Below are 12,111 nucleotides of genomic sequence, written 5' to 3' on the forward strand. Positions count from 1 at the left end.
CTTGAGCCGATGCGACGAGGCGAGGATTCGTCGGAATCACAGCGCCCAAATCTGACTACGCAGATTTCTCCCCCTCCAGCGATACTTCCTATCGCCGGATGTCCTTTCAAGGAACTCAAAATTCCCTCGCGACTGTCGGTAGACCTTGCTCATTACGGAGCGCTGACGTCATGCGTCTTCTCCGACTTTTCTCGCGCCGCTTCTTCCTCTTCCTCACTTCCGGTTCGGTTTCCTGTATCATTTAAAGTTAGCCTTTTTAACTTTAGATAACCGTTCCTGAATAATAAACCTTTTGAAGATAATAACAGTACATAAGATCAGAACTACGTCAAGTGGGTGAAACCACAACAGCGGAAGTGACGAATCCGTAACAGTTGAATGACTGGTGCAACAGCAGCGTTAACTGTAGGCTGGTGTACAAAGTCAGAGATGCACCCCGGGTCTGTAAACAATGCAGGAAGCATGTGGTGCCAGGTGGTCGTGACCTGCAGGACATCATGCAGGAAACATGTGGTGCCAGGTGGTCGTGACCTGCAGGACACCTGTGCCACAGGAATCAGCCAGCCGAAAGTGCAGACTGTGGAATAAGTCCAGCCCCATCAGATTGGCACCCATTGTGGTGATGTAGAAAACTGAAGGAGCAGCAGTGTAGTTTTTTTACCACACTGGAAGGCTGACAGTACCCAGCACTGTAATGTTGGTGTTGCCATAACCCGACAGAGCCACTGCAGTCTGTTTCAGAGGAATGTGCGAAAAACATTTGTCATAAGTTGCCTTATTGAGAATCGAGACCTTTGCACCTGTATCAACCAGAAGCGGGTTCAAAATATCATTCACGTAGCATCCACAAGTTTTGAATGCAGTGACTGGCTGGGACACCACCTAACCCTAACAACTGGTGATGAAGTTGCTGTGCCAGATGTGGTAGCTGATAGGACGGGCAATGAGCGGCAGCACCGGGCAAAGTGGTGCATTTTTTTGCAATTCCTACAGCGCTGGCCATTTGCAGGGCACTACGGGGACCGGGCTGCATGTCCGAGTGATCCACAGTTAGTGCAACGCCGGGAGGTACTTTGAACTTTTTGTACAGGCACTTGTGCTGTAGTATCCAAAGATGGCGCTGTGGAGGTGTCTGCCAATGTACATGCCTCTGCTAATGCCGCTTCCATTTGCTTCACGATATCCACCACTTTCCCCAATGATACATCATCAGATTCTAACAGCAGGCGCTCCCTCAGCGGAACACAAGATGTTTTTTCAATGAGCTGATCCCTTATTAACTCGTCCTGTGGTGCTCCGAATTTGCAGTGCTGTACGAGCTCTCTCAGTGCAGACACAAATTGGATCATGGACTCACCCGGCCGCTGAGACCGCTGACGAAACTGAAAGCGATTGAGAAGAAGACTCCGCCAAGAATCGAAATGTGCAGAAAGTGCATCCACAGCTGCTTGGAACGTGTTGTTCGCCGGTTTGAAAGTGGAGAAAATCCGCTGGCCTTCCATACCCAAGCAGTGAATAAGAATGGCTCGCTTACGTGGAGCCGCCGTGGCTTGTAAATCCAGCGCAAGTAAGTACGTTTCAAACGACAGATACCACCGCCACCATGGTACTGTGGGTTCGCCTGAGACCGGCAGGAATGGTGCCGGTGGAGGTAACGAAATATCAGCCATCCTCGTCGCCATATGTTGTATCCAGTAATCACACGAAACGTACTGCTTGTGAACGTCAACGGTTTAATCACCAATCACCCAGCCTTCGGCTTTAGGCCTCATGCCAAACCGCATGCCTCTCTCAGCTCCTCCCAACCTTTCTACTCCAACCGTCATTTCCGTTTCCGATGGCGTCACTCCCGTATTCCAAACATATCAATTATAAACATGTGAATTCCAAACATAACACACACCTCTTGGGGCACCATGGAAACACTTGAGTTTATTCGTCAATAGTATGCTGAGTGCTAATATCAAAATGCATAATCCTAATACTAACTAGTTTTTGATTACTATGAATTTTAATTATTCTTCATAAAAACAGCACCTCAATTGGTCAATATTGGAGAATTGTGTACATTACAATGGGAAAATTGTGTACATTACAATGGGAAAATTGTGTACATTACAATGGGAAAATTGTGTACATTACAATGGGAAAATTGTGTACATTACAATGGAAAAATTGTGTACATTTCAATGGGAAAATTGTGTACATTACAATGGGAAAATTGTGTACATTACAATGGGAAAATTGTGTACATTACAATGGGAAAATTGTGTACATTTCAATGGGAAAATTGTGTACATTTCAATGGAAAAATTGTGTACATTACAATGGGAAAATGTGTACATTACAATGGGAAAATTGTGTACATTACAATGGGAAAATTGTGTACATTACAATGGGAAAATTGTGTACATTACAATGGGAAAATTGTGTACATTACAATGGGAAAATTGTGTACATTACAATGGGAAAATTGTGTACATTACAATGGGAAAATTGCATACATTACAATGGGAAAATTGCATACATTACAATGAGAAAATTGTGTACATTACAATGGGAAAATTGTGTACATTACAATTGGAAAATTGTGCACATTTCAATGAGAAAATTGTGTACATTACAATGGGAAAATTGTGTACATCACAATGGGAAAATTGTGCACATTTCAATGAGAAAATTGTGTACATTACAATGGGAAAATTGTGTACATCACAATGGGAAAATTGTGTACATTACAATGGGAAAATTGTGTACATTTCAATGGGAAAATTGTGCACATTACAATGGGGAAATTGTGTACATTACAATGGGAAAATTGTGTACATTACAATGGGAAAATTGTGTACATTTCAATGGGAAAATTGTGTACATTACAATGGGAAAATTGTGTACATTACAATGGGAAAATTGTGTACATTTCAATGGGAAAAGTGTGTACATTTCAATGGGAAAATATTGTGGGGGTTATTTCGAGTATTATCTGACTCTTTCCGAAGCATCAACATTCGGTTAATTTGTGGATAGGGATGGGAATGGGTGTGAGGGGGGGTGGGGGGGGGGGTGGTTTCGAGATGACAGGTCATTAATTCTAAATTAATTATGGAAATTGTACAGTATGACAGTTTTATGTCATAGCCCACCCGTAGGGGAATCCTGTCTAGAACAGCATTTGCCTGTTCGTATGTATGTCCCCCACAAACGTCCACCAATCAGAGCTGAGGATCTGGTCACATGACAGCGGGACTCGTTTAGTAACCATTATAGTTGCATATTTTACTAAAAGGAAATATAATAACCTTCTGTGGAACGTTTTGGGGTCCCAACAGGCATCGTAAGGTAGTGAGGAGGTTTCAGAAATTCTTCAATACAATTATGATTTTGAAATGCGATCGACACGGCCCTTGCTCCCGAATCCGGATATGAACAGATGACGATCCGGATATCGCTGGTTTGATAATATTTCAACACAACCATGATTGGTTCATCATTGAGTTTTTTTTACCCAAGTCATCCATGAACCGGATGCCCATGCGTAAAGTCCAAAAAATTAAATATTTTAATCATTTGCTAACTGCTAACTGGTACACCCACCCATGTCTTACTATCTTCTTCAACTAAAGCATCAAACAAGCCCGACTATGCCACTGGTAGACTATCGGTCTTGTTACATAACTAGCTTTGGGTGGGAACAGGGGAATTGCACAACCCCCGCCCCCCAAACCTCACCCTCCTCTAATCATGTCCCCAAAGCCTTGTTTGCATTATTAAAATGCTTCCAAAAGCTTACTAAGGGATTTCCCCTCAATTCCTAATCTATATAACCCCATTTGTGAATGTCTGTGTGCTCGGTTGTGCCTCATGGACAGCCTAAGGAAGTGACTTAGAGAGGAAGAGGGGGTTCATGTGGTAACTTTTCACTACAAAAAACATGGGCGCATCAGATTTAGACTGGGGGCGTGCACAAGGGGCGTGGCTTCATCTGACTATAAAAAGCCAACTGCACACACGTGACTGACTTTATTTTCCGGGCAACACCGGGTATCTGTGGTAGTTTTATAATAAATTTCAGCCATCATAAGGTACATTCTTGTCGTTAGAATTTTGACTTTATAAACTTTGTATTATAACTATACTAAAGAGCAAAAGAAACGTCAGTCAGAATCAATATTTTGGAGTCTATTTTCAAGTCATGATCAACACGAATTGAGATTTAGGATCAACATGAAACATTACAGGTATGGTCACCACAGTTCAAACAATAATGTGAAATGTTCTGAATAAGAAAAACACAAGACCAGGTGAGAACAAGGGAGGTCAAAATCAGTATCTTGTGTGACCCCCGTGAGCGTTGATGACAGCCATACATCGTCTGTACATGGAGTGGATTAATCGGTTGATGAAGGCATTTGTCACTTGGGCCCACACTCTGAGAAACGCCTGACTGAGTTGAGCTGCAGTTGTCGACCTTGGTCGAACGTCATTCAGTCTTCTTTGAACCTCGTCCCACAAGTGCTCTATCGGGTTTAAATCGGGGCTGAGCGCAGGCCAGTGCATGGTTTGGATGCCATTCTGTTGCAGGAAGTCCCTTGTTGCTCTGGCAGTGTGGGCAAGGGCGTTGTCCTGCTGGAAGACATGATTTCCGTGACGTCCAAAATGTGGCACAATGTGAGGTCTGAGGACTTGATCGATGTAGCGAGCAGCTGTGACACCATTGCCTCTTCCTGGACCAATATTCTGGAACACCACAGGACCGACTTTGTGATTGAGAGCAATAGCACTCCATACCATGATGTTTGGACCACCCCACAAGTCTCTTTCCATCACACAGTCATCTGAGTAGCGTTCCCCACGTCTACGCCAAACTCTCACTCTGCCATCTGCCGTGGAAACACAGTATCGGCTTTCGTCTGAGAAAAGAACGGTTCTCCACTGCTGGTAAGGCCAATTTTGATGCTGTGTGGCCCACTGTAGCTGGTCACGGCAGTGTCACGATACGGCCTGTGACAACGGACATCCCTGTTCTTCAAACGTCGACGGATTGTATCACCACTAATGTGTCTCTGGTGGGTTCCAACTGTTTGTCTTGCAGTTTCTGTAGCCCTGGTAAAGCGATCTTGGATGTGATGACGCACAATCTATCGATCCTGTCGTGGTGTTGTTACCCTCGGTCTGCCACTGCGTGGGCGGTCATCGGTGCTGTTGGTGGCCTGGTATCGTTCCTGTAACCTGTAGATGGTTCTCACGTTGACATGTTCGTGCAGTCTGTCCAGCATGCAATCTTCCAATAGCCTGGTCTCTCTGAATCCTCGTAAGTTTGGGCATGGCGCTGGCATCGAAACATGAATGATGAACACACGTTTTGGGGTGCCTTTTATAGGGAAAGTCACAAGGAGACGCACGTGCATTTTGATTTCCATGGGAATCATGCACGACTTTGTACCATGGTCGTTTTTTTGCCTGCGTTTTGGTGACCTGTTTTTATCCATGTGTGCACCACTGTCGGTAGTTAGGATTAAATTTAGATACAGACTATTGTAAATAACGAGATATATAAACGAAATGCATTGATATTTCTATGGGAAATGTTCAGGAATTATTTTTATGAAGTGACGTTTCTATTGCTGTTCAGTGTATATAACTCGTGATACAATCAAATGTACACTCAGTGTGATGCAATATAATTAAATTAATGGCTGTAATATTTATTTTTCATGAATAAAACCAATCAATTTCCTATAATTTCTTCAATTTTGTTTTTAATTAAAGGTATGACAAAACAATAAGGGGGAAATAAGTGTGACACATCTGTGTTCATTTTGCATTGCTGGTTACTGTTTCTTTTCTTCTTCTTTTTAATACATTAAATGCACACTAATAAGCCCCAATACACCCCTTACAAATAAAAATCCTCATTTTAGTCTTTAACCCCAACAGGACACTTGTACGATTCAGCCAGAGTTAATAACTATTCTGTCCAAGGTTATGCGAATTCCCATCAACAAAACAACTTAAATTATGATTACTAGAGCATGCCCGTACTATATATATATCTAAAAGTATATCCCCCCCCCCCTCTATTTACATGCAATGGTTTGGTCCAAAGCTAACGGCTTGCGAGTACGGTGACAATCCCCCCCCTCTATTTACATGAAATGGTTTGGTCCAAAGCTAACGGCTAGCGGAGTTTGGTAAAGAAATCGCCATAGCGTGCACAAATGCGCAGGAAAGCGAAAGAATCGCAAATTAGTTTTAATTAGTTTTAAAACATAGTTTAACGCCAACATAGCGGCAACATAGTTTGCCAACGTGAAATAAATGAATACGCTCTCAAATGTGCCAAAAAAAAAAAAAAACGCTACCCGTACGCTCTACCCCGCCCGTACGCCCGTAAACAAAAAAAACAACGCTCTTCGCTTCCGCCCTTCGCTCTGACTGAATTGGGAGAAATAATGCGCATAAGAAATCGAGAAATTATTATTTTCTCCGGAAGAAATCGAATTACGTACCGTAATGGCGCACGCGCTGGGCTCAGCATCAGCTCGCTCTCACATCGGCCACGCCTACGCAATAACGCGTTCTGTGATTGGATGCCGGAAGTGCAGTCCTCACTGTCCGGAAGGTCGCAAATCGCAGTTACGATGAATCGCAAATTAGTTTTAATTAGTTTTAAAACATAGTTTAACGGCAACATAGTTTGCCGACGGGAAATAAATGAATACGCTCTCAAATGTGCCATCCGAGGCAGAGTGTGTTCGCCACGTTCGGCACACGCGATAGCTCGCTGCTCTCTGATTGGTTGAATCGTTTTTTGGACATAGCTCGGTAAGTAATTGTCCGATTAATATGAAACCTTGAAAAGGCACATCCTCGGGTCCCCAGCAATATACCTGGCAAGTTTCAAGTATATCGGACCCGTGGTTGTCGAGAAACAGCGGTCACAGACAAACAAACAAACAAACAAACATACACACAGAGATTACTGGAATTATAGATAGATGATGTAGTTCAAGAAGTTTATTTAAAACATATGCAACACCTCACCCCCTCAAAGTACGTATTTGCTTTCATCTCTGAAACTACATGCACAATTCCGATGAAACGAGATGGCAACATTCATCGCCCATGATGCACTCTTTGTTCGCAGCATTAAAAAAAAAAATCAAAATCTATCGGGGTCTACAGGGGGGGGGGGGGGGGGGTGGGATTGCCTATTTCTGCCGCTATTGCATGAGAGAGATCAGTTTGCTTTGGAAGAATTCCCAGGAAGAATTGATGTCAGAGGCAGTGGAGATGGGAGACCAATCCAGACGATTGATGGCTGCTTGAAGACCGTGCCAGTTGGCCTGAGTGAAATGCCAGACTCGTCGACGCTGAGCAGGCTCCATGAGAATGGTCAGAGAGATGTCCACTTTAACGAGCACATGATCAGATGATCCGATTGGAGCAGAAGAAGAGCAGCAGACATTTTCAGGGAAGTTAGTCATAACCAAGTCCAGAAGAGAAGATGCTCCGTTGACTGAGATCCGGGTCGGGAAATTGACAGATTGTGTCAGTCCCAGTGAGTCGCAGAAGTCCTTTGCTTAGGAGCCATGGCTGGTGAGAGAGGTACCCACACCCAGCCAACTGGCATGGTGACAATTGAAATCACCACATATGAGGAAGAGAGAGTTGGGATGAGTAGATAGAAGTTGGTCCATATTATCAGACAGCGAAATGTAGATGGAGTCATCACTGTTTGGTGGACGGTACAACACACATATGAACAAGAAAGAGGTGGGAGCGATGGGGAAGCCGAAGCCAGAGGTATTCCTGGGGGTGAGGTGGAGAGAGTGCAGTGCAGGGCGAGTGAGGAAGAGAGTTTTTGATAAAGATAGCAACCCCACCTCCAGGACAAGGCTCAGGTCTATCATACCGGAGGAGAGAGTAACCCGGGAGAGATACTAAGGAATCAGAGACATCATGAAGGAGGAAAGTTTCTGTTAAGCAGATCACGTCTGGTTTGACAGAAACAACCTGTATGGAGAGATCAGTTAAGTTTGAACGAAGGCCCCGGATGTTTGAGGTCCATACCGTTAATGAAGAGGAAGGGGGAGCATCGGATAAAGAACAGGGGGGAGGAGGGGTAGGGTAAGATGTGGAAGAGGTGGAAGATGTAGGGAGAGCTGTTGAAGGTGTGTCAGAGATTTCAGAATAGCTCGGAGAAAGGGAAGGATGGGGCGGACAAAAGGTTTGATGGTGATTGGGTAAGGCACAATGAGGTGTTATTTGAGGAGGGGGAAGAGCGAGGCAGAAGGTTGGGGGAGATGGAGGTGAGAGTTGGAAGGGGGAAGAAGCGGGGAGGACGCTTTGAGGAGGGGGAGTGAGAGGGGGGAAATTGAGAAGAAATGAGGGTGGGGAGATTTGTTTGAACAAATGAGGTTTTGAACATGTTCAAAAATTTACGACGACCATGGCGTCCATGGCGATGTCTGACCCTCCTGTGTACCACCTTTGAACGACCTAGGCAACCATTCTGCCTCCTTTGAGCCTCCAACGGCGACCTGGCAAATTTTATGGTCGCACAAGGGAGGCACAAAGGTCGCCACCCTGTGTAAAGGCCCCATAATAAGCGTAATTAAACATAGATTCAAAATTGATACAAAACTAAAAGAAACAATAAAACAAATTGCAATGCGTCTTGGAGGACCTTCGCCGAACCCCTGAGACTGGCTCACTGAACCCCTGGGGTTCGGTCGAACCCAGGTTAAGAACCACGGCCATTATATAATCAGTTCATCTTTGCATCATGATCCATACTTGAACCAAGTTGGAGTTAGATCTCTTCAGCAGTTCTTAAGTTATTGCAGCAACGAAAACCTATTACGGACGGACGGACGGACAATCCAAAAACATAATGCCTCCGGCGATGAAGTCTCTGGAGGCATAAACGGGTAAGGTGCTGTTCAGCAAAGATTGAGTTGTAATTAATACAACCATTTTGACAACAACAAATGCTGGAGGATCATCCACCACTAACCTTGCAATGATCGAGAAGATCGCGTTGTTTGGTTATCCCTTCCTCCATCCGTATCAGCTGTGCGGGTGTAACAATATAGCCACCGAATGTGGGACTGGTCCAGGGCACAGGTGGACAATATGTAGGCATGACGAAAGCATCAAAGATGAGAGAGGAATTGTGGTCACTTTCAAGTATTTGGGTGAGCAGAGGATGTGGTTTGATAAAGCCAATCTGTGAAAAGAAACGCACGATGACGAATTTCTTCTTAATGTCACATAATCACATTTTTCATTACCCTATCAGTAAAAGTTAATGCAACATCACAATCACACTTCAGGTAATCTGCACCACCATGATTGTACATTTTTACAAGTAAAATAGGAGTTCCTGCTTGTTGTCCATCGCTCTTTCCTATGCCATCTCCAGTCGCTGCACGACATCATCAAACTGTACTTGTTTGTTTGTTTGTCCGGGCGATATCTCAGCCATTCTTTGGGCTAGGAAGCTGAAATTGCGGCACAATAGTGAGCAAGTGCTTTGACAAAAACAGTATTTTTTTGTTTTTTGATTAATCAATTAATTGATTAATTACTTAAATATTATCGATTAATTAAGTACTTATTTATTTCCTTTCTCATCTGGGCAATATCTCAGGCACGTTTTGAGATAGGAAGCTGCTATTTGGACATGACAATGACCAAGTTATTTGGCTGTAAAGGCTATTTTTGATTTATTGATTAATCAATTAATCGATTAATTATTCGATTAATTATACTATTTATTAATTTTCAAAAAGTTACAGATTTGGATGAAACGGTGGTGGTTTAGGTATGCTATTAGCCAATTGATTAATAATTTAATTATTTTACCATTATTATTTATTCATTCTCATTATTAATCAGTTATTTATTTTTCTCATCTAGGGAATATCTCAGTTACCTTTTGAGCTGGGAAGCTGATATTTGGACATGACAATGACCAAGTAATGTGACTATAAAGGATATTTTGATTTATCGATTGATCAATTCATCGATTAACTGTTTATTGATTAATTAATTAATTATTTCAATTAATGACATACATTTTCAAAAAGTTACAGCTTCGGATGAAACACTGGTGGTTGAGGTATGCCATTAGCTAATTGATTAAGAAATGATTTTATGATCATTATTTATTGATTTTAATTATGTAATTCATCAATCAATTATTGTACACCTCTCCCTCCCAATACAGTCTCTATGAACTGCACTGCGGTATTGCCGAGCGCCGGGGACGCCCCGGCAATGCCGCGCTGGAGGATATTTATTTATTTGGCATGCGGGTGGTATACTTTTAATGCAGCTATGCTTGTCTCTTCTTTTGGTCAGTGACCATTTCAAATCGTCAATTTATTATAAGCACACTTTTTTTTTTATATGCAAACTTGTATATTAAGTTTGTGTTAGAGCTAACTCGTGTAAGAGCTAACATTAATCACAAAAAAAGCAAATAATAAAGGGAGCAGGAGACAAGATGGGGAAAGAGTGGGCAGCACACAAGTACAACAGTAGAGAACAGGGACATGGGTGGAGAGGGCTTGGGGGGGAGGAGGCATGGGAAGGGGGGCAAGGGGGTGGGAGAGGTATAAAACACATGGACACTGCTAGGACTTCAAGGAAAGAAGTTGGAATTTCAAAAAACAGTGCATCTGGGGTGAAATTAACGGTGGTAGAAAAGATCAAGGTTTTGGATGGGGGAAAATAAGAAATGGTGCTGAACAGCTGTTTTAAAGACCTGGAGGGAGGAATGGGATTGGAGAGAGTGAGGGAGTTTGTTCCAGAGGCGGGAGAAAAGAGGAATGAAAGAGTGAAGGTGAGCATAGAATCTTGATTTTGGCAGTCTCATCAGAAGAGGGTTGCTGGCAGATCTTGTGCGACCTCTAGGAATATTTGGGGGACAGAGCACAGACAGAGCTGGGGGAGTTAGGCCGGAGCAGAGTCGGTAGAAGACAGAAAGTCCACCAAGCTGCCTGCGGTGAGGGAGTGAAAGGCCTTCAGCGTTAGCTTCATCGTGGGAGATTTCAATGATTCTGAAAGCTTTGGTTTCAACAGCAAACTTCACAAACAGCAAACGGTTTTGGGAAGTATAACTATTAAATGTCCAGCTCGAGGCACCAAAGCGAGTGCACCAATTACCCAGGGGACGTCATGGCAGAAAAGAAACAAGGACACAAATGTGTCCTGTTTGTTGGTTTATGGGCGAAACCAGCATTCGACAAGAGACAGAAGGATATTTTACAAGTAAAATTTATTAATCTTCACTGTCCAACTTTATAACTTATCTAACTTTGAAACAATAATACTAACAAGAACAACAGCAATCAGAGATTGCAAACCCTCGCCAGGGTGTATTCTCAGTGGTTTTTAAGGCTTGTGTTAAAACAAATATGGCGGCCGAACCACGTGACCGATGACGTCATCATTTTTTTTTCCCGAAACTAATTTAGTCCTAGATTATGCTCAAGAAATTTCATCTTGATCGGATGAAGTTTTGTACTTGTCGAATTATGACGTCATAATGGAGGCACCTATGACATCATCATTAACATTTTATTCCCCATGGAGCGTTCTTTACAATGAACTATTTCTCAATTTTTTTCTATTCAGCGCTTTTGGAGATATGGAGGAGCAAAGTTTGTTGTTTTTTCCAAGATGGCGGCTGAACCACGTGACCTATGACGTCATAATTATCATTAAAAAAATTATGCAGGTGGAGTTGCACCCATGGCGAAAATTTCCTGTCGATCGGACCAACGATTGCAGAGAAAATCATATTTATTCTGTGCGGACAAACAGACAAACGGACTCAAATGCAATACCCTCTCCTCAGGCGAGGGTAATTAAAAACAACGCTTAATCACTTTCCTAAGAATTCCCAAATTAATATCGTATAGACGTCTTAGATATCAATGCAGCTATGAATTAACTCACGACTTTCAAGATGGTAACTTATCTCAGGTAACCAGTTTGTAAAATAAACCCCAGCAGATTAAAAATGGCTGAAGGGTTGGCTGTGAACATGTTTGAAAGAATCTTGTCCTGTGGGTATGCACAGAATGAATCCGACAGGCC

General features: G+C 42.9%; 1 protein-coding gene across 5 annotated transcripts in view; it reads right to left on the reverse strand.

Moving 5' to 3' along the window:
• Nucleotides 1-12,111, reverse strand: part of POLRMT (RNA polymerase mitochondrial) — a 238,297-nt gene that overhangs the window by 99,804 nt on the left and 126,382 nt on the right. For all 5 annotated transcript variants that reach the window (XR_013622380.1, XM_078771712.1, XM_078771710.1 and 2 more), the window contains one exon: nucleotides 9,020-9,232. Coding sequence is in view for 4 of the 5 variants with exons in the window: in XM_078771712.1 (XP_078627838.1) it covers nucleotides 9,020-9,232 (213 nt within the window). In the remaining variant the exon portion in view is untranslated. The remainder of the gene's footprint in view (nucleotides 1-9,019; nucleotides 9,233-12,111) is intronic.

The sequence above is a fragment of the Myxine glutinosa genome, chromosome 2 (assembly GCF_964187855.1).
Source record: "Myxine glutinosa chromosome 2, kmMyxGlut1.1, whole genome shotgun sequence".
Classification (NCBI taxonomy): Eukaryota; Metazoa; Chordata; class Myxini; order Myxiniformes; family Myxinidae; genus Myxine; species Myxine glutinosa.